The sequence below is a fragment of the Delphinapterus leucas genome, chromosome 9 (genome assembly GCF_059928025.1).
Source record: "Delphinapterus leucas isolate spDelLeu-1000000601 "Yukka" chromosome 9, BTC_Dleu_Yukka2, whole genome shotgun sequence".
Taxonomy (NCBI): domain Eukaryota; kingdom Metazoa; phylum Chordata; class Mammalia; order Artiodactyla; family Monodontidae; genus Delphinapterus; species Delphinapterus leucas.
The window spans coordinates 1,348,229-1,370,941 of record NC_143137.1 but is presented as its reverse complement, the minus strand read 5'-3'; the positions used below and the strand labels follow the sequence as shown (position 1 = coordinate 1,370,941).

At 41.7% G+C, this 22,713-nt stretch overlaps 1 protein-coding gene across 5 annotated transcripts in view; it reads left to right on the top strand.

Annotated features, from left to right (window-relative positions):
• Positions 1-22,713, top strand: part of UBE3C (ubiquitin protein ligase E3C) — a 121,427-nt gene that overhangs the window by 37,972 nt on the left and 60,742 nt on the right. For 4 of the 5 annotated variants that reach the window (XM_089917108.1, XM_022576519.3, XM_089917107.1 and 1 more), the window contains exons 6-13: positions 1,890-2,047; positions 5,034-5,187; positions 5,601-5,875; positions 6,297-6,451; positions 9,178-9,365; positions 16,803-16,889; positions 21,868-22,025; positions 22,178-22,410. In XM_089917108.1, coding sequence (XP_089773234.1) covers positions 1,890-2,047; positions 5,034-5,187; positions 5,601-5,875; positions 6,297-6,451; positions 9,178-9,365; positions 16,803-16,889; positions 21,868-22,025; positions 22,178-22,410 — 1,408 coding nt within the window. The remainder of the gene's footprint in view (positions 1-1,889; positions 2,048-5,033; positions 5,188-5,600; positions 5,876-6,296; positions 6,452-9,177; positions 9,366-16,802; positions 16,890-21,867; positions 22,026-22,177; positions 22,411-22,713) is intronic. The other variant, XM_022576527.3, reaches the window with a different exon arrangement.

Here is a 22,713-nt window from a genome sequence, read left to right as displayed (position 1 = left end):
CAGGAATAATTTGTGTCGCTCTGTATGGGAAACATTTGCATTCCTGTCAGTTTTCTACAAGTTAGCTTCTGTCTCTACGGAGTTGTAGATCAGCCTGGTGGAAGGCGAGGATGGAGGGTAACACAGTGAGTGAGCTGGGCCGGCCACCAGTCTTTTCTGCCCATTTCACAGTCTGGCGGTTTTCCCCGCCGTAGCACCGTTGGTCACCTTGATGAGAGCAGCGGTGGGGAAGGGCCGGTTGGCTCGGGCTTAAGAGGAATTGTGAATGGTGAAGAGCTCTGCACAGGGGCAGGGACGTGGGCCAGGAGTGGGTGAGGCAGTGGGGTCTGGAGACTAAGGTGGGAAACCTGAGAGTGTGCTTATCCAGCATCCAGGTGGGAGGGGAAATGGGCGCTGGGGAAGGGGTTGCTGGAGCTCGGCGGAAGGAGGGCCAGGCGGGTGCGGCCTGGGTGGGCACAGACAGTGTTCTTGGGTTTTCAAGAAACAAAGGGCCCACTTTTGAAAAGCAGACACACAATGAACAATAAGCACTTGAAAAGGTACTCAACATCGTAAGTAATCACAGATGCAAATTCAGATCCCAGTGAAGTTCAGTATGCAGCCGTTAGCTTGGCTAAAACTTGAAAAAGGGTTAATACCAAGTGTTACCGGTACGGAGCAGCTGGGACTCTCACATACTGCCCTTCACACTGGACGGTTTCTTGTCAAGTTAAATACTGTCAGGCTACCATGTGACCCAGTGGTTCCTCACCTAGGAATTTACCCAAGAGAAATGAGACAGGTCCACACATGCTATCCTTGAACGTTCATACAGCTTTATTTATAACGAGAAAAGTCTGGAAATGACTCGTGTCCATCAGCATATGAATACATAACCAAAACATGGTCTTCCTATGCTGTGGAATGCTACTAGCAGTAAAAGGACCGTGTTTTTAACATGTTGGTTGAATCTCAGAAAGATGCCGAGCGAGGAATCTAGACATTAATGTGTACCTACCGTACGGTTCCTCTTGTAGAGAATAGTAGAAAATGCAGACTAGTCTATGTGACAGAAGAAATGGGTTGGGGGTTGGGGAGTTGGAGGGAGGAAGTTACTAGAGAAGGCCGAGAGGAAGCGGTGGATGGATGTGTTGTGTCCTCATTGTGGGGTAATGTCAGAGCTCATTGCGTTGCATACTTTAAATGAGTGCAGATTATCATGTGTAAATTGTGTCCTATAAAGCTGATTCTAAGAAAAGAGGGAGGGGGGTTATATGTTTACATATAGCTCTTTGTTGTACAGCAGAAACTAACACATCATTGTAAAGCAATTATACTCCAATAAAGATGTTAAAAAAAAAGACATTCTCTGTTTTTAATTAAGTAAGACTTAGTTTTGTGACAGCTAAGCCTTCCTTTCTGCCTGTAATTCTCATAGTAAGAAGGGAGTCTTTACTCAAAATGCTAGATGACTTAGGATCAGAAATATACTAAGTGTTCTTCTTGGGGGACATTGTGGGCATGGAAAGTCTTGCAGACACTTGTGGAAAGATGCTTATCTGAGTTGTATTAGATGTAGCTTAGGTCAGTGGATCATACCCTTCCCACACGGCATTGGTGATCTTTGATTTTCCTTGTCTGTTTCTCCCTCTCTGATGGTGCATTTTTCCTCTCTAAACCAGGCGCCATCATTCTATTTGGCACATAATAAGGACTCAAAAAAAGTGTCAGTGACACGATGCTTGGTTATTTCCCGTCTGTCTTGGAGTCGCGTCTGTTTTCAGGGATATTGTAGTGCTAGAACAGAATGGCTCGAACACTTACCGTAGCGAAGAGAAGAATTTGATGAAACTTGCGGTGACACTTGCCATCTAGTAAGTATGTGAATACTTTTTTTTTCGTTTTTACAGGTTACTGCAGAACTGTAATGATGACAGTTTGAATGTTGCTCTTCCAATGAGAATGCTTGAGGTGTTTTCCTCCGAGAACACCTATCTGCCTGTTTTACAAGATGCTAGCTATGTGGTGTCCGTGATTGAACAAATTTTGCACTACATGATTCAGAATGGTAAGTGAGCGGTATAAGAACTGGGGGGTGGCGTGGTCGTGAGCAGTCGGCACCAGCCAGGGCACCTTTGGGGGTGGGAAGCGTTGTGTGAATCACAGATTCTAACATCTGTCCTCGTCTCTACCCACACTCAGAATTTGGAAATGTGTCTGATATCTTTACCGCACTTTTCCTGTTGCTTGAAAATGAAGTAAGTTAGTGTCTGCTGTCGGAAGTTGTTCCAGGTGCTCTGGGCCCACAGTGCAGGCCTGGCTGCCCTGGCTGAGTGCCGCGGCCCGGGTGGTGGGCACAGTCACGCCGCAAACACAGTGCCACACCGACCCGGGAAGAGCCTGTCCCAGGAATCACAGTAGTTCAGTAGAGGAGAGGAAGGTGCTCGATTTATTTGAATTTTCTTATTAACTCGGTGACACACGTCTTAAAGTGACTGCATTCTGTCAGGTATAATAACCTAGATCTGAAATTCCTCTGAGAACGTGTTAGTGTTGCCGGCAGAAAGACCATGAAGGGCATATGATTTTTAAAACTTCTATGATAATTAAGTAACATAAAGTAAAAAATTTGATTCCCAGGGAATTCCCTGGTGGCCTAGTGGTTAGGACTCTGTGCTTTCACTGCCGTGGGCCCTGATTCAGTCCCTGGTTGGGGAACTGAGGTCCCACAAGCCGCGTGGCGTGGCCAGCAAGGACAACAACAAAAATCTGACTCCGGTGTTCTCACAGGTGGAAAAATCAGGTGCTGCAGGGCTCCTGGACTTCGGAGCATTAACGTTAGAGTGGGCATGTTGTGAGCCGTGAAGGGGGCTGTAGGGTGTTCTAGAAAGCAACAGTGACTGATAAAAACATAAATAATTTTGCTTTGGTTTTTTTTTGAAATGGACTAATCTGTTGACTGGTTAAATCTAGCTAATTTAATTCTCAGGATTAAAACTGTAGAAATTAAATTCTTATACATCCAACCTTACTGTTTGGTTTAGGTTTAAAAAATAAAGAAACCCTACTTAGTTCATTGAAAAATTAGGGAAACTACTGAGTTAATTAAAAGTAAATTGAAATTTGTGGAATTTGATCTTCTAAAAAGCAAATTAATGGGCTTCCCTGGTGGCACAGTGGTTGAGAGTCCGCCTGCCGATGCAGGGGACACGGGTTCGAGCCTTGGTCTGGGAAGATCCCACATGCTGTGGAGCAGCTGGGCCCGTGAGCCACAACTACTGAGCCTGCGCGTCTGGAGCCTGTGCTCCGCAACAAGAGAGGCCACGATAGTGAGAGACCCACGCACCACGATGAAGAGTGGCCCCCGCTTGCCGCAACTTGAGAAAGCCCTCGCACAGAAACGAAGACCCAAGACAGAAAAAATAGATAAAATAAATTACTGAAGTCCTACCCCCAACATCTTCTTTAAAAAAAAAAAAAAAGACTAAGCATTCAGTGAGAATTTTTACCCTTCTTGCTTTCAAAAGTGTAAAGATGATAACTAAGAAATATGCATTATTTTAAAATGTGTCTTGAACTAGGAGATGCTTCAAAATCTTACACAGAAGGTGCTGCTTCCAGTGTCTGTGGTATAGCCATGTTTCATCTTTTCTGATAAATTACTTCCTGACATTACTTTTCTGTAATGTTTTAGCATCGTGTTCATTTACTAGTTCATGTTATTGTGCACTGTATGTTGACTTAACGTGAAGCGTTTTAACAATTGCAGCTAAACTACTTAATGCTCTGTTCATGCTGTCAATCTACACATATTTGTGTTAATATATTAATAATACGCTACTTTAAAATTTTTTCTTGATGTATTTACGTCTTTTCAGTTTTATAGCAGAAGAGCTTTCAGGCTTTCTTGTTGCACGTCGCTGGTGATCAGTGTGTGTGAGGTTAGAGCTGGGGTGGTGGCAGAGCAGGTCTGGGGATCCGTGCGGAGACTCGCCGTTCAGCGACCGAACGTCGGGTGCGGAACTGGAGGGAGCAAACCAAGCAGGTGGAGAGCGTGTTAGCGTGAGCTGACAGTAACGGGATGCCTGCAGACTACGCCCGAAGATGCTCTTACTGCCGTGCAGGAAGGGGGCACACGCTTCTATAGGACTGCGTGACCTGAGTTGTTAGTGGCGGCAGAGTTATGTTCACCGTACCCCTAGAAAGCCCATCAGCAGCTTAGAAAGGCCATGCCAGGTGTTTCTGCTTCATAGAGGTCGTCTTTAAAACATGTGAATCCCTCAGTGCCCACATGGTGGTCTCCAGAGGCATCCTTTCCTTTAAAAGGGATTTAAGAGTCCCTGGTCCTGATTGGGAGATGGGAAGGTGAGACTGGGCCATCTTGTCGCATCAGGGAGCAGAGATGCTCACCTGACTGCAGCCCATCAGCAGTACGATGATGATCACGAGTATCAGCAAGGAGAACAGCTGCGACGGGTGCAAGTCTACCCCGGGGTTAAAGTCCTGGGTTCAACGTGATATTGTTTAAAAAACCACAGAACGACTTAATTACTTGAAGGATGCTTAAGAGACATTTTAAAAATCACAGTGTATGGGATTTACTTGGATCCTGATGCAGGCAAACTAGTTAAATAAAATTTATAACGTGAGTCAGTTGGAGACTTGAACAGTGATAGGTATTTGTGGTATTGAAGAATTATTACTAATTTATTTTAGCTGTGATGATGGTAGTTTTAAGAAAAATAAAGTCCTTTGATGATATACTGAGATAATTATTTCTTGGATTTGCTTCCAAATGAGTGGAGGCGTAGACGACTGGCTGTACTTGATAATTGTTGGTGCTGGGTAGTGGGTACGTGGACTTTATGCATCACTTCAAGCTTCGTGGGTGCCTGGAGGTTTTCTTAATGAAAACGTGAAGAAAAATTAGCTTGAAGTTGCACCTGTGGAGATTTGTAAAAAGCATTTAAAAATTGACAAGTTTTTTTTCCCCTCCTTATAAGAAAAGGTATGAATTGATAACAAATTATAAATATGTTTTTCTTTTCTTTTAGGGTATTATAGATCTCTCTATTTGTTAATTAACAGCAAGCTTCCATCAAGTATTGAATATTCTGATTTATCTCGAGTTCCTATAGCAAAAATTTTGCTAGAGAATGTTTTAAAACCATTGCACTTTACTTACAACTCCTGTCCAGAAGGTGCAAGGTGAGAATGGAATCAATTTATTGATTTTGTAATTTCACAAGATCGTATGTATCCAACAATAACTTTGACATAGGATGCCCTGTTAAATATAGACTTGAAAGTCAAATTTTTGCTTTATTAGTGTGACTCAGTTTAAAGAAAAATGTACTTTTTCTGTCTGTCCTGCACCCTAACATAAATTTATAATTCTGATGACCTGGTTATTTTCTTGCTCTCTAGTAGCTATCAAAAGTTAGCAAAAACACGGCCGAGTGTTTTTTATAGGAAAGACACAACATGAAGTTCAGGGGAATCTAGTTGACGCTGAAAGCTTAACATTATTAGGAAGGTACTTTGTGACCAGTGATTTGAATCAATGATTTTGTGAACAGTGTGTTTTGGTTTTATTAAAAGCTTCCATTTTTCTTTTTAAGGCAACAAGTTTTCACAGCCTTCACGAAGGAGGTCCTGGCAGCCCCCTTCACGGAGCAGGTCTTCCACTTTGTCATTCCTGCCTTGGCCGACGTGCAGACCGTCTTCCCCTATGAGCCCTTCCTGAATGCACTGTTGTCCATAGAGGGTCCACGCTCCAAGACCAGTGGTGGAGCGCCGTGGCTCTTCTACTTTGTTTTAACTGTTGGTGAAAATTATTTGGGTATGAAATGCAAGATGTGTCTTACGCGAACTCACATGGAGGTGGTATTAGCGCGTAAGAGCACGGGGTGTGGTGGCGGGTGTCCCGTTGTCGAGGTGGCCTCTGGGGTAGGGATTTCTGGAAGGGTGTATTTGCTGAAGGACTGTGGCCTGGGCAGTGTCCCTGGGGAAGGTTTCCAGGCACAATGAAAAAGTCTGCTTTAAATACATATTATAAGGCCACACAGATTAAGAAGAATTTTTGAGTTGAACGGGAGAACTCCTGGGAATGCGGGGATGTTTTCCCCATTCATGCTAAACTGCTCATGTGCCTATTGTAGAATTTTGGTATCTTCCTCTAGTATATTTTAATGCACACATCTATATAAGTCCTGGTCAGAAATGCCTCCCTGAGTACAGGAAAAATGTGAACCTGAGTTTTCCAGTTTCTTTTTGATCCCTTTTAATTAACGGTTGTAACTGGTTGTTTTACAAAGGGACCCTGTCTGAGGAGGGACTGCTAGTGTATTTGAGCGTCCTCCAGACCCTCCTTTCTCGGTTGCCGGTTTCACCTGCCAACACAAGCTGTCAGGATTCAGCCAGCGACTCTGAAGACGAGAGTGGAGAGACAGACACGCAGACAAGTGCTCCAGTAAGCTCCCGGGCCCTGTGCGTCCGAGCCCAGCTTCATGTTGACGTCGGAAGTCAAAAGCTTGTGTCCGTCCTTATTTCTAGTTATATAAGTAATACATCAAGACATTCTTATTGTAAAACCTTCAGCTGTAGAGATAAGGGCCCCTCACCTACACTGCCATCGTGCCCTTCCCCAGAGAGAGCCATCCTCATGATTGGACACGAGCTCTTCCATACCTTTTCCTTACGTCTGTACAAGGTTATGTGGAGACACATGGTTTTGTGTTTGGCTTTTTAATGTAAAATAGGTCATCCTGTATATTAGTTCGATCATTACTAGGACATAGTTCCTAGGAGTGAAATGATTGGGTTAAAGGGTTAAGCTGCTATAGTTCTCAGGAAGCGCACCTACTGTGTGTCAGGCGCTGTTCTACTTTTTCTTTTTGTAAAGAATTTTTAAAAAATAACTTTATTGAGATACACTTCACCATAAAATTCACCCTTTTATTTTTATTTTTTAAATATATTTTTATTTTTATCTATTTATTTTAAAAAATATTGTTGTTTTTTTTTTTGGCTGCATGGCATGTGGCATCTTAGTTCCCCAACCGGGAATTGAACCCATGCCCCCTGCAGTGGAAGTGCAGAGTCCTAACCACTGGGATGCCAGGGAAGTTCCAAAATTCACCCTTTTAGAGTAATATACAATTCAGTGACTTTTCAGTATAGTAACATAACTGTGCAGCCATCACCACTGTCTAATTTTAGAGCATCTTCATCACTCCACAGAGAAACCCCAAATCCATTAACAGTCAGTCCCTTTCCTCCTTCTCCTCAGCCCCTAAAAGAAAAAATAAGGTTAAGTTTCTTCTTACCCTGTCTTGTGAACAGCACACAACATCTTTTGTCAATTTTCGCAAATTTTATAGATGATAAATACTATGATTGGTTTTTAAATTCATTTTACGAACAGTGTCACATATTATCTCCCACTTCTCACCGAGCGTTGTTTACTGTGCATTTTCAAGGAATAAAAAGCTTTATGTCGCTTATACGCACAATTTGTCTGCCACTGACGTCTTTTTCTCTTAATTATACAATGGAAATGGCTTGAGGTGTGGCTGTACTAGGTTTTAGATATATTTTTTTGGGGGGTTAGGAAATTTCTCTTTGGTTAATGCTGAGCCGAGTCTAGTCCCAGGAGCAGTACACTTGAGAGTGACTCGTGCTGTGTGGGGTGGGAGTTGGGGGGGTCGAGTGAAAGGGCACAGGGCTCCCTTAGCAGAGATGAAAAAGCCATAACAGGAGGACAGGGGGAAACAGATGAGTGGTTGCCAGGGCTTAGACCAGGACAGGGTTGATTACAAAGAAACAAAACAGAGTTTTGGTGGGTGCTGGAACTCTTGCATCTGTCAAAACTCAGAACTGCACACCAAAAAGTGTGAATTTTATTGTATGGTCAAAAGAAGTGGGATCCTATAGATGAGATGTAGATAAAACTTCTGTTTTTAGAAGACAGTTTGTTAATACTTAACCTTCTAGAGAATCTGTGAAATTTAAATTTTATTTGTATAGGCATACCTCATTTTATTGCACTTCTCAGATGTTCCATTTTTTACACGTTGAAGGTTTTTGGCAGTTGTTTGTTGTCAGGTGATGGTTAGCATTTTTTAGCAATAAAGCATTTTTAAATTAAGGTATGTACATTGTTTTTTTAAAAGACGGAATGCTATTGCATTATGTATTTAATAGGCTACGACAGAGTGTAAACATAACTTTCATATGCACTGGGAAACCAAGAAATTCATGTGAATTACTTTATTTCGACGTTTGCTTTATTGTGGTCTGGAACCAAACCTGCAGTATCTCCAAGGTGTGCCTGTACAAAGTGCGATTTGTATCTTAAGTGAAGATATATATATAAGATACATCTCTACATTATATCTAATTACATCTATACATTAGATATAATATAATATAATATATAATATAATACATTATATCTAATTACATCTCTAATACTGTGTTTTATTTGGTAGATTGTTATAAGTTACATAAGTTATATTCACCCAGGTTTCCAAACAGTACAGTCAGTAACACCCAGTGTTGTATATATAGTCATTTTTATATACTCATATATATGTACATATATGAAAAAAGTAAGTATCTTTGGTTAATATCCCAAATAGGTAAACTGCATCGAGTATTAGCTCAGCTTTTAGTCGGTGAGTCAGATATTCTAGGGACGCTAAGTTGTAAAATAACAGGTCTGTGTATTTCATTTGATGCTTTTTAAGTTCTTTAATATTCCGCCTAGTTGGCTTAAACTGTGGTATCTCAGATAATTTAAAATGAAAGTTTTATCAGATGGTAATACATTTTCACACATGTGTGCTTAGTATACAATCTGAAAAATATGAATTAAATTTTTCTTAAATTGTAAGGACTAAACATACTGTCACATTAAAGCACAGACTGAGTGTTCACAGCTCTGTGTTGTCATGCTGGGCAAAATTGGCACCTACCATGGGTAATGACTTTGGGTCTCCAGAGGATTTCAGCTTACTTTCACGGGGGACTTGGTAGAGATACTGATATGTTCGTTGTGATGTGGATAATTTTTAGGTAACACCTTTCTTATGTTTTCAGTTGAAGGAAAGTAAGATTTTACATTATCTTTGTAGTGTTGAGCGGAGTTCTAATAGAACATGGTTAACTCAGACTAACCCATCTGGTGTGTTTTAGGAGGATGGTAGACTGTCAGTACCGTACATAACCGAGGAATGTCTGAAAAAGTTGGATACGAAACAGCAGACCAACACCCTGTTAAACCTGGTCTGGAGGGACTCAGCCAGCGAGGAGGCCTTCACGCTGATGGCGGCCATCTGCCATACACTCATGGTGCAGCACCGAGTCATGGTACCCAAGGCCAGGCAAGTCTCCTGGGCGTGGGTGCCTCGGTCCCCTGCGGGCTCTCCTCCCTCTGCTGGCCATCCGCTCCCTCCAGCCAGTGTCATGGAAAATGAACGTTCGTTTGTTTTTTCTTTTCTGAACCAGCTAATACTGTTTAAGTCCTTTCCCTGGTCTTTGACATGTTAACCAATCCAGGAAGGTCCTCTTGTGTGCTGTCTGGGGTGAGGGGAGCTTAGTCCTGGCCACCCCTTTAAAAAGTCTGACTCGTGCCTGGATGATAGAACCAACATATTACTTGTCTCTCTAGGCTTTTTCATAGCACTCTTTTTGTCAGAGTGCCCTTGACAGTTTACTTTGGTACCTGAAAAATTTTTGTTGCTCAAAACTTTGAAATGAACTCTTGAGAGGGACAAGAAACATAGGAATTTAAATGTGGCTGATGAATGTGACAGTAACCTTAAACTATTGATATTTTTCCCTCTGTTTTGAGTGACAGTTGAGCAGTTTCGTAGAATTTAACAGAACAATGCTCAGAGGAGCGCAGTGAGACGAGTGTAGTGGTTCCACTAGGAACTGAGGGGCCACCCTCTGCGAGGCGCGTGGGTGCCTGAGTCCTGTGTGACCAGACAGAGTCCCCTCTGTTTGTAAAACGCTGTCCCGTAACATGAAAAGAGCTGTTTCTTTTGCTAGGAAAGCGTTCTTTGAAACGAGCTGTATGCAGGGAACTCATCACCTGCAGCTGCCTTGTAAACACTAATGCAGCCAACTAATTAGGTGCTGTCCTCGCTCACTGGTGTTTATTAGTGTCGGACGCAGCAAGATGCCAGGGAAACTGCGAGCCCGGGATTAGGTGATTAGCTCTCTGTGGGCTAATTGCGTCAGAGCAGGATGTGAGATCTGAGGATCTTGCAGCTGAACTAGGCCCCTTGCTTTTATTGGAGCACAAAGTCCATTGCTTTGGGTAGTAATGACTGGGTTTGATGCATCGCTGCCCTGGTCTGGGGTTTACCAGTGAACCGCTTCCAAAAGGTGTTTAATGGTAAAGGAGCTTTATATGTAGCCTTGATTTTATGAGTACAGCACCTATTTCCTCTAAGAAAGTACTCCAGGAATTTTATTTATGGCCTAAATATATTAGGTTTTGAGTATTTAGAATGTTTTTCATAGCTCATAAAAGAGCAAATAGGCTTATTTTAACTGTTGTAGATTTTAACTACTTGGAACTTTTCTTAAGGTGTTTAGAAGATGGTTAGTAAATTCCTAGGCTGATAGCTCACTCTCAACTCTTCCCAGGCTCATATTAGTCCCTCTTATTTTCAGGGTTGGGATTTGAGGTTTTAATTTCTGTTTAACATTGATTGTCAGGATGTATAAAGGAATTTGGAGGCCCTTCCTACATTGATATGGAAAGATTTCTAAGATATATGTTTAAGTAAAAAAAAGGAAGATATAGAGCAGTGAATAACTATCTCTTGTGTCTGAAAGGTGGAAAAAGTAAGAATGTGTATTTGCATAAAGAAACTTGGAAGCGTTCACAAGAAATTCATAGCAGCGATTACTCACACGTCTGGTTCTGCTGGGGAGGTTGAGGGAGGAGGAGAGGGTGGACTTTGAACCATGTACTTTTTAATATGGTTTGAGCTTTGGATTATGTGAATTATTTTAATTTTTAAAAATTAAACAATGGACTGCCATCTCCTTTTATGAAAGAAAATTTGTAAATCTTACCATTGAACTTGGAAATCTGAATAAATTTTTGGATTTAAAATTCATATTCACTAATTTTAAATATGAATAAATATTAACTGGTTGTATTGTGGGAGGGGAGAAAAAGGCAGGCACTGTCCCAGTATCTAGAGAACTAAGCCTAGAAAGCGGGATATTTAAGTAGACCCTTGAGGACAGCCTGTGGGCAGGCGCTCAGCTTTACCCCTGGCTGACTCGGAATCAGGCTTAGCGGGCAGGGCTCTGGTGTTGTGTTGGGCGGATCCGTGCTGTTAGGAAGTGTTGCCCACGCTGGACGAGGGCCTCACTCGCTGCGCGCTGCCGCCCGGTCCCCTGGGGGCCTCCCGCTGCTGCCAGTGCCCCTGCGCCTGTCTGCCCCTCGTCCTCGTTCCTCTTCTTGAAGCCCTTTTGCTTAAGCCACGGGATTCTCGAGAATTTCCTTGTCGTCGCAGGCTTCTCCTTCTCAGTGCTTTCTGTGGGTTCTTCTTTGTCTCTGTTACAGAGTTTCCTAGCCCTTAGACTTCTCTTCCTGTTCAGTTCCTCAGTTCCTTTCTGCTCAGTGGATTCTCTGGGTGATCTCGTCCACACAGGCGGCTTCACCTGCTTCCCGGAGCTCCAGACTCCCATTCAGCCACTGATTAGCAGGGGCCGTCCTCACGCTCCTTTCCTGCTGCCTGAAATTGAACTCAGCATCTTTCCCCTAAACCTGGGGGTCACACTGGGCCTGCAGTGTCACTTTAAATTAACTAAAATTACATAAAGGGACAAACCCAGTTCCTCAGTCACACCAGCCACATTTCAAGTGCCCAGTAGGCATGTGTGGCCCGTGGCTGCCACATTGGATAGCACAGTGTGGACCAGTTCCACCATCACAGAAAGTTCTGGTGGACAGCGTTGCCTGAGAGTTTAGGCTCTCTCCGTAGTTCCCTGTATGCATTGTCACCATGGTATGTGAGTGCTGCGTACTTTGTGTTGTGTTGCCAGACTGAATTGTCAGAAATATAACCCACGTTATTTCATCCTCTTGCTTGAATCCCTTTGGCTCGGGACAACACTCGCATCTCCTTGCCTGGTGCTGTGCAGTGCCCTCTCCTAATCCAGTGTTTGGTTACCCCTCTGACTCCGTTTCTAGCCATAAAATTAGGGCTTTTTGCCCCAGCCACGCTTCATTACTTTCATTTTCTTGCTATTTTTTATGCCTCCAAGGTATTTCATGCCTCTCTCCTTTTGCCTGTGCTGGTGTCTGTCCAGAGTGCCTCTGCCCTCCTCCTTGTCTTTTCTTGGCTGAATTGTCTCTTAGAGTCATGCACAGGTGATCATCTTTCAGAAACCCTCCTGAGTTTATATCCTGAGATTTCGCCTGTAATCACAGCTTCTAGTGAAATTTTCATTTTACGGTAGGTACTCCCTTAAAAGTTGATTTTAAGGAGTTTGCGTTTACACTTCAGGTGGGTGGATGAGCTATTCTTTGGGGCTTGGCTCTTCTGTTTCATTAACATCTAGAGACTTTGAAATGGAATTTTAAAGGTAGTGTTTTAAGGATCAGAAAGGTTGGTGTTACAATTTTCCTCTAGTTCTCTTGTTTATACCTCATATGGTAAGCCATCAGAATCAGTTTTATTGTATCAGGTGCTTGATTTTTCTACCGAAAATTAATAGAATGAGCCAGTTTAATTGTGTCTTGTGTTATTAATCTTTGTGATTTGGACAGTTGTGTGCCCTGGGGGGTATAGCCGCTTCCTCATCTGTTTTCTAAGCACTATTAAGTAAATGTGATAATGAGTACCCCCTTACCTCTTTGTTTGTAAGTTCATATCTTTAATAATTTGAGATAGAATGATTGTGCAAATGACTTCAGCGGAGAAAAATGCAAATTTGTGTTACATGGGTATTCCAGGAGTACTACATACTGTTCATGTTTTTGTAAACAAATTTTTATAGTATTTAAGAAAAAATACTGAGAATGTACCTACAGAGAAACTATTATTATTATTTTTGCCTGTGGTTTCATGCTTGCTTTTATTATCAGTGATATTTTTGGTATAAACAATAGATTTAAGCAGCTGTTATAATTTGCATTCTTACGAAAGTCAGATAAAATTTGTGAGCTTTTTGACATTTCAACACAATGATTTTATTATTGCCTATCTTGAAATCATATAGATTATAAATGAATTGGCAATAGTTATTGTTAGAGGCATCAAATTAATAAAGTAGGCCTGCTTTAGTCAAATTTAGGAATATAATTTGTAGTGAGTTTTGAAACTTCTAAGAATTTTCTAAGCATTTGAGGATGACAGTCCACAGGAAATACAAGTGAACTTGGAAAAAGCATTACATACACACAGGCTGTTTAAAAGTTTTTTAAAGTTTTCTTGAAAGAAGTAAAAGGGAAGGGAATATCAAGGAAGGCATCTAAGGTGATGAATGCTACTTTCTCCCATTTTAATTTAAGCTAATATGAGGGAAGGTACATTTTTTGAATCGGTTCATCTTAAAATTAAAGAAAATTAATTATCAGGGGAAAGGGAACTGTCTGTTTACCCTGGTCATGGTTTCAGCACTGGGATGTTAGTTTAACACAGCTTTATGTCTGAAGCTTATCTTCCGCTCTTAATTCCTAGTTTGTGAAGAAAATATGCCTTAGGTTGCTTCAAGCTGAAATACGTCTTAAAATTTTTATTATCAGTAAGGCAATTTGGAGCTTACTTTTAGTCTTGCATTATTCACAGGTGAAATTTATATGTGTATTTTAATATTGCTTTTGCCAAAAAAGTGATACTTTCAGCAGGAAAACACAAAGTATCACGTTTGCACTTGTGTGCGGCAAGAGCAGAATGGTCTTTGGGTGGGTGACTTGTCGTATTTCTCTTACCTGTGACACCTTTACATACAGAGGAAGTCTCTGAGAATGCCTTGCTGTCATGACCTTTACTGCCTGTGTGTGAGCGGGAGTCTTCCACTGTGTTCTCTTTAATAACTTGAATAGTCCTTTACTAATTAACTCATGGGGTTGTCTCAGCTAAATAAAGCTTAATGGGTAATTTTTAATATATCCCAGTATATGTAAAGAACACTTCCTTACCTTTTAGCAGTAAAGTCCCAAATAACCTTTATTAATTTATAAAAAAGGTTTAATAATTTGTTTTATTATTGCCTATTGAGTGATTAATTTAGGAACTGTAGTTGTTTCAAAATTAACTTGAAAAAAATTAACTTGAAATATAACTTATGAAATGTGTAGCCATTAAAATAATGTTTCAGAAATATGTATATGTATTCATGTGGAAAGATGTTAGTTACAATTGTAGGTGAAAAACTGTCTTGTAAGAGAATGTATTGGGAGAACCCATTTTTGTTTACATCTGTCCACCGTGTCTGGATGGTTTATTCCAAGGTATTAACTGATTATTTTTGGGAAGATGGGATGAAATGTTGCTAAAGATCTTTTCCCTGTGTTGTTGTTGTTAAAGAAAAAAGAGCAAAGGAAACACCTACTTACAGTACGTTGTTCCTCAGACCTCTGAGGTGCCAAGTGTTAGTATTTATATTCAACACAAATTTAAGAAATCGTGTCAGTGAAATTATACTAGATAGTACACTCTCTTAAAAGCCCGTAACTTCTTAAAGAGAAAGAAGGCAAGCAGATATTACCTTCCAGAATTCCTTGTTGAATGTTGTTCAAAACATGTTGTTGAAAAACATGTTGTTCAAAAACATGTTGAATGTTCATGTTTTTTATAGCTTTGTTTTTATTCTGTTTTCCATGGTTTATTTAATTGATCTCCTATGACTTATTGTGTTCTTACCATTTTTTGTTATTCCAGTAATTTTTAATTTCTCAACCTAATGAATTAGTATAGTGTTGTTACCATTTATTAAGTATGTACTTGTGACAAACATAACTCACTTTTGTAGAATCATCATATTTTTAAGCTGGAAAAGACCTTAGGATTCATGTAGCACAATCCCCTCGTTTTCTCGTAAAAACAGGTTGCTTTTGGTCTACATGACACTTGAAGAGTGGTTGGGCTAAATGATCTAATAGATTCTTTCTAGCCTAAGATTCATGATTCTGGGTAAATTTCACATATTCTTTTATGCTTCCACTATTTTTTAAATGATTATGCTTTTAATGCCATTTGAACATCTCAAAATGCACCACACTGAAATTGGATTGGATTTTTAAAAACCAGTTTAAAAACCATAATCACTGTTGTAGACTCAGAAATTGCTAACGCTGAAGAACGTATCTGGTGTTTTTGATGGAATGCAGGAAAATAAGCAATTAAATTCGAGGCTTTTATATTGAAGAGTGACTTATTTATTTAAACCCTATTCCTTTCTCTTCCACTATGGGCATTTAAATTAATACACTTTTTGCAAAATTTAGTCTATTAAAATATTTTGTATTATACTCAGTACAGCTTACAGTAACTGTGGTAATTAACTCCATAGAGAATCGTGGATACACACTGCATAGTGCTTTTATTTAGTCAGATCGTCCAGTTACTATTCATGGCCATTTCTCAGGAAAGGACCTGGGGGTGGTCTCAGGAGACCCCAGGGCTGGTGGTCGCACTGTTGAGGAGACAGAGGAGCTCTCTTCTAGCTCCTCAGGAGCCTGGGGGCTGCTACGTGACAACTTTGGGGGTCAGACATCCCATAAAAAGTAGATAGGACTAGATGATATATGGGTATTAAAAACACGGGATTCTGTCCTCAGAACACTTTCATCTTCAGGTTTGCATTCCAGGATCGCTCCTTGTGCATTCTCTAACACCACAGTGAAAGCTTTTGTGCTCTTTAGTCCTGCTCGCTAATCAACGTTGTCTTCGCCCTTCTACCTTCTTGTTCTTCTGAGATGGTTCTAAAGTAAGATCACATCCCTTTCTTAAAACCGTATTTTCCTACCATCCTAAACCTTTTTTACTGTGATTTAGTCTCATAAGTTTGAAATTTGATTTTTGACTCCTGCCCTTCTAAAATTATACTAGATAGTACCCTCTTTAAAAAAGAGTGTAAAAATGTTTTACGCAGGTTTTTTCTCCTGATTATAACTTTGTGACTAAAAATTATATCCTATTACAAAACTGCAGTATACTAAGTAAAGCTAATTTAAAGTTAAACTTGGTTACCCACAAAGTTCCTTAGCCTTTTTAATCAAATTGATATTATACAGGAGGGGTCTTTAAAGCCTTTAAAATATATTTTTAGATTTAAATTAGTTTTGAGATGTTAGTAAACACATTTTTGTGTTTGTTTTAAAGGGGGGATGTTAAAATCAGTTAAATATTAAAATATTTTAAAATTATTTAATATAAAGATTATTAAAATATTTCTAAAATTTTAATGTGTATTGGTAGTAATAATATTAATAATACATAATATTGTGATGTAGTAATGTGTTACGATACGTACTCAGAGGGGCAGCAAACTCAACTTGTGCTTTAAAACGGCCCGTCCGGTTCTCTTTGGGGTTGGTCTCATAGGCACAGCTCAGGGCCAGCTTAGCTCCGTTAACAGTAGACAGTGGCTCTCACAGTTGGGGTGCACGGACTAGTTCTCATTTGTACTCCTTAAGCAGCCTGCTGTAGGAAGGAAGTGATTTGTGGTGTTAATACAGGTATTTTCTAAATTGTACATTATCTTCAGTTTATAGCTTTCTTCTTTTTGAAGTATATTGAATGAATATTTGCTAACTCTTTCTTATTTCCCCTGTTCCTTTTTAGGCTTCTCTACAGTTTAGCCTTCAATGCCAGGTTTCTGAGACACCTTTGGTTTCTCATATCTTCTATGACAACACGGATGATCACAGGGTATGTGTTATACAGACTTAGAAATTGAGCTTAAGGACATGGAAAGTGGCGATCTAATAAAAAGCACTGTAAGAAGGTATTTTTAAGTACTACTTATACTTAGCTTATTTCATATTAGAAGAAAAATTCTAGATGGTCTCAGTCTCACAAAGTGAAAAAATTAATGCCTAACTTTACAGTTGTTTATCTGTGTATATTATTAAGAGTATGGCTTTATCTGAGGGTAAATTTGTTTTAAAAATCCTAGTCGGGACTTCCGTGATGGCCCAGTGGTTAAGACTCCTCTGCAGGTGGTATGGGTTCAATCCCTGGTTGGGAACTAAGATCCCGCGTGCTGCGTGGCACAGCCAAAAGAAAACGAAAACAAAACTAGTCATGTTTTGAAAATCAGAAACTTGAAATTTCTTTGCTTGATATGTCTTTTCCCTGCTTTTGATAGTGAAAATATAGATTTGAAGCAAATTTACCACCAATACAAACATTAAAACATATAAAGTATCGTAGAAATTGGTTTCTAAACCTTTTTGTTGAAATAATTTGATTTTTTATGTGAATCGTGTAACTTGAAAGCTAGAATCTTTAATATACATATTTATTGAATGCATAATATGTAGAGAATTTAATATTCAAAAATCCTTCACGGTAAATGGACAGAGGCCATTACCATGATGAATTTCTCCTGTCTGGGGTCTGAGCCAATCCTTCTGTACTGTAGTGTGAAAAGAAGTGTGTAACTCAGTTCACTGGAGACTCAGCTTCTAAAGTGCACTTGCACGCGGTGGAGATCACAGCCAGCACCGTATTGCCTGCAGCCGTGAACCAGCCTGTCCTGGGAAGGAAAGCACTTCTTTGTTTTAGGGCCAGCCTTTGGAAAGAAGAGGGTTTCCGTTTTATATAGATATATAGATATATATATAATTATTTATTTATTTTTGGCTGCGTTGGGTCTTCGTTGCTGTGTGTGGGCTTTCTCTAGTTGTGGCGAGCGGGAGCTACCCTTCGTTGCGGTGCGCAGGCTTCTCAGTGCTGTGGCTTCTCTTGTTGCAGAGCATGGACTCTAGGCACACGGGCTCAGTAGTTGTGGCGCATGGGGGCTCCGCAGCATGTGGGATCTTCCCAGACCAGGGCTCGAACCCGTGTCCCCTGCATCGGCAGGCAGATACTTAACCACTGCGCCAGCAGGGAAGTCCTCCTTTCCTCTTTCAAACAAATTTTATATTCTTTTGAGACAAGAAATAGAAAGCCTTACTGGTGGGTGAGTTTGGGGTGTCCAGCATTTCACTGTGCATCCACCTGCAATCTCCCTTGGTCTGTGACACAGTACACGTGTGGCGCTCTTTGGGTCTCAAGCTTGTCACTGTGGTGTGTGGAGGACGAGATGGTCTCATTTCAGCACCTTCGGGTGGGTCCCAGCCAGCCCTGTGCCAAAGGAGCCCAGGTCCAGTCCTCTTCCCACTGCTAGAGGAAGGGCAGGGTACTCATAGCGTAACTTTGAGTTACTTTCATGTAATTTTAATGCATCTTACATGACTGAAAGGAGTTTTGAATGACAGCACGGGAGCTGATGGCAACGCAGAAGGGTGGAGCCATGTCTCTCGTCTCAACAGTGAGCGGCAGCAGTAGAGAGGAGAGAGAGATAACTGAAGGTCTAGAAAATATCTTTATATCCTGTGATTTTCAAATTAAGATGTAAGGTTTCTAGGGGTGTGTGTGTGTGTGTGTGTGTGTGTATTTCAAACACTTACGACTATGCCCGCCTTGGCATTCATGAATGACAGCTTTGTTTAGGGCAAAAAAAGATTGGGGACCACTGGGACGGGAAATTATCCTTGATCTCCAAGTGTCTCAGCTTAGCAGCAGCGGTCCCACCCGGGCTCTGCCTGATGATTGCCTGTTTGTCTATGGCATTTGCCTCCTGGTGAGGAGATGGAGTCATGGTGTGTGAAAAAAAAATGGGATAGTATTGATTATATTAAATTACTAATATTATAAGTTAGTAAAGGTATACAAATTTTTAAAAACTCATTATTTCTTAAAAGCTCATTTGAGAATGAATTTCTTTGTAATTTAATTTATTAAAATAAGGTCCCTCAAGAAGCTTACAGCGTATTAACACATTCCTAATGTGTATCTCATATTTATTATTGGAATAAAATTAAGATGAAATGCCTGATTTTCCTGAAAATGGCGTGAGGCGTAACTTGAAAATATCAGTGGTTTCCTAGCGGGACTTACGCAGCTGGGGCTCCTGAGCTTCAGGGAGCGTAAGGCTCATGAGAGGAGTGTGTCGAAGTGTAGACTTCTCGGCCCCAGCCCTGGGGCTTGGCTTCGGGGCCTGGGTTAGAAGCCCGGAGCTGTGGCCTCACGGGCCCCTCGGTGATGGGGATGCAGGTGAAGCTGAAGGAGCGTCTGGGCGGCTGGTTTCTGTTTTCTGATAGGCCTCCCTTTACCAAAACCTAACCTGAGGGTGTTTTGCCCTGCCACGGGCCTGTGTGGTGAGGCTGGTGTGGTTCGGTTATTGTCTTTAACTCACTAGGGCCTGTTTTGAGAATATCCTGCCCATTCCTTTTCACATTGGCTCCAGTGGTTAGTAGTACTTACAGTGGCCCTCTTAAAGCTTTTCAAGGCAAGAATGCATTCACTAGAAGCTTCTAGAGATGACGAGAAGCTCTTTCACTTAAGGGGGAGGGGGGCAGTTGCCCGGCCCCCTGTGGAAACCCCTGTTCTGAGGGTGTGTACAGAGGTGAGGGTTTGTCTGAGGTCTCTTCGGTGCTCCTAAGCCAGCCAACTCTCCGAGTCACGAATCAGTGTCTTTCCTTTCATTACAGTAAATTACGGACTTTTTATTTGCACATAAGTCTTTGACCTGTGTTGAGAGGAGTATCTGAGTCAGTGTTGATGGCAGAAGGAGCAGTCAGCAGAATCAGGAGACATGTTTCATTCCAGTCCCAGCTGGGTGAGGCCCCAGGCCACAGCTGACCCTTCTTGCCAGTCGCGCTTCCTGCCATTGGCGTGAACGTGGTTGATTCCTTCTGCTTACCTCACAGGGGGTTAAAGAGAACAAATAAACTAATGTTGCATAAGTGCCCTAATCTTTTTTTTTTTTTTTTTGCTGTACGCGGGCCCCTCACTGCTGTGGCCTCTCCCATTGCGGAGCACAGGCTCCGGACGCACAGGCTCAGCGGCCATGGCTCACGGGCCCAGCTGCTCCGCGGCATGTGGGATCTTCCCGGACCGGGGCACAAACCCACGTCCCCTGCATCGGCAGGCGGACTCTCAACCACTGCGCCACTAGGGAAGCCCTGCCCTAATCTTTTTTTAGGGAAGCAGTGTAAGAGTTTTATGCGTCCTGACATATATGTGCATAACTGACGCCAATGCTGAATTTAGACCCAAGGATTATTGACGGGTCACAGCTGAAAGCGGCTTTATTGTCCCCTTAGATTCAGGAAATACTTTCTCCACATTGCAGCTGCTTAACTCGACCTGTGCCATGTCCCCCTAAATAGTGTGTGTTTGTCAGTATTATCCACTGTTTTTGTACTTCTCCTGTTAGTGACAAGGGAACTAAAAGATACAAACTATTAGTTTTACCAATATCAGCAAAACAAATGATCTTTACCCTTTTGTTCTACTGTGTGGATGGCACAGGGCTAGGCTTGGTGGGGGCCACCTGGGGGAGATGGGGGCTTCTGTCCTCTTGGGACTTGGCCACTGCTGTGCGATGCCCCAGGCACACAGCCTTTTTCTGTGGTCCCCAAGTTGGCGAGGAGGGAAGACGGCGTGCTTGTCCCTCTGTGTCTGCCCTCACTGCACTTTTACTTTGCATGGATGGCTTTCTCTCAGCTTGGTGCTCTGTGCTGAGCGCTGGGGCCGCGTGGGACACTGGCCCGAGTGTGCTGCTCCTTGGCGGGAGCTGCACCCAGGCTGCACAGCCGGGCCCTGCGCTCCAGCCCCGGTGGTGGCATGCTGTCCCCTGAACTGTGCCCTGTGGACACCCTAGAGCTCCAGGTGGCTCATCCGAGCTGACCAAAGCCCCCAGCGAGGACAGCGCCTCAGGCAGGCCTCACCTCCTGCTCTGCTCGCCCATGTGACTTGGGGCAGTGGTGGACCGGCCCCTGGGGAATTTGCGGCCATGACTCCTCAGCACATGTCACCTCCTAGATAACTGTGGTTTGGGGAAAATTGATGTTCGAGGTGCAGGTGCGGATGGAGGAAGATGAGAGATCGATCTTGCCCACAAGGTCTGCGAACCCAGGACCGCCCAGACATACTGGAGAGGCCGCGGAGCTTTATCGCTGGGGAGGAGCTCACGGGGAGCCTCTGGGAGCTGAGTGTTCAGCGAGAGAAGGAAACGCATTTAACCAGGAGGGAGAAGTAAACGTGATAGCTGGCAGCTCTTGGGAGGGGAAAGAGACCAGCTCGCTTTAGAGCTGCGCCAGGCGGTCTCGGGACTCCTCGTAACAGTTACGGGGCTGGTAGGTGGAAACAAGGCCCAGTATCTAAAGGGGAGACAGCCTGAAGGTTCTAATTTGGGCTCAACATTTAACTGTTTTGAATGTTCCTAAAAGTAAGTGGCTGGATAAATTTTTCATGAGACCAGACCCATCTGCCTTTGTAGAGGGGAAAGGGGGTGGTTTTCAGCATAAAAGTAAAGTGTGTGTCTTTAAGAGTGGCGTTACTTACTCTCTGTTCTTCCAGTGAACCTTGGGACCACTGGTTCGCTCTCAAATTACTAAGCTTATCCAGTTGAAGATAGTAGCAGGAACATTAATAAAGAGTGGTGGCTTGGTGTCCTCATTCTTTAATTTATGTTATTTGTTAACCTGTATTGTTAGAATGACTTTGCCTCCCCTGGAAGTAGTTTAGTTGCTAATGTAAACGTTATTTTCCCTGATTATATTTGTCTGATGTCATGTCTTAATTTGTTCCCAAACTAAATCATTGTGGGTTTCTTTCTCCTTTTTCCCAATTCTAGGTCTATGGTACCATTGCTTCAGGTGATATCAAGGGGTTCTCCTATGTCTTTTGAAGATTCTAGTAGAATCATCCCACTCTTTTACCTTTTCAGCTCCTTGTTTAGTCATTCACTGATTTCCATACATGATAATGAATTCTTCGGTGATCCCATAGAAGGTAAGAATTTTGAGGAATTGGTTTGTTGCTGGCCTCATGGCCTGTCCATTTTCATAGGTGATAGAAAAGTTTTAAGCCTTTTAAGTCTTTCAGTGTGTTAAGAAATGAAAAAAAAACCCAAATGTGATAGAAACTTGGTTTGTGTTTTCCAGTTGTAGGTCAGAGACAATCATCAATGATGCCTTTCACTTTAGAAGAGCTGATAATGCTGTCTCGATGCCTTCGAGATGCATGCTTAGGGATCATCAAGTTGGCTTATCCAGAAACAAAACCAGAAGTTCGAGAAGAATATATTATAGCATTTCAAAGTATTGGAGTTACTACTAATTCTGAAATGCAGCAATGTATACAGATGGAACAGAAACGATGGATCCAGTTATTTAAGGTAACGAGTATATGAATAGTTTTGTTTACTGAGGTTAAATAATGTGCAGATTTTTTTTTGTATTGACTCATTTTAGAAGAATAGAAATACAGGTTTGTTTCAGGCATAATTGTTAGTTTGAAAAACTTTTAAGAAAAGTCATTTTCATTTTACATTTGCCTCCTTCTAAAGCCTTCTTTTTACATTGTTACATGTATCTTTTATAAATTGCCCCAGGTACTTCCAATGACAAGGTGATGTATAGTTAAAATTTTTTTAATGTTTTCAGTTTTATTTTTCACTAAAAAATCTCTTACAGATTTT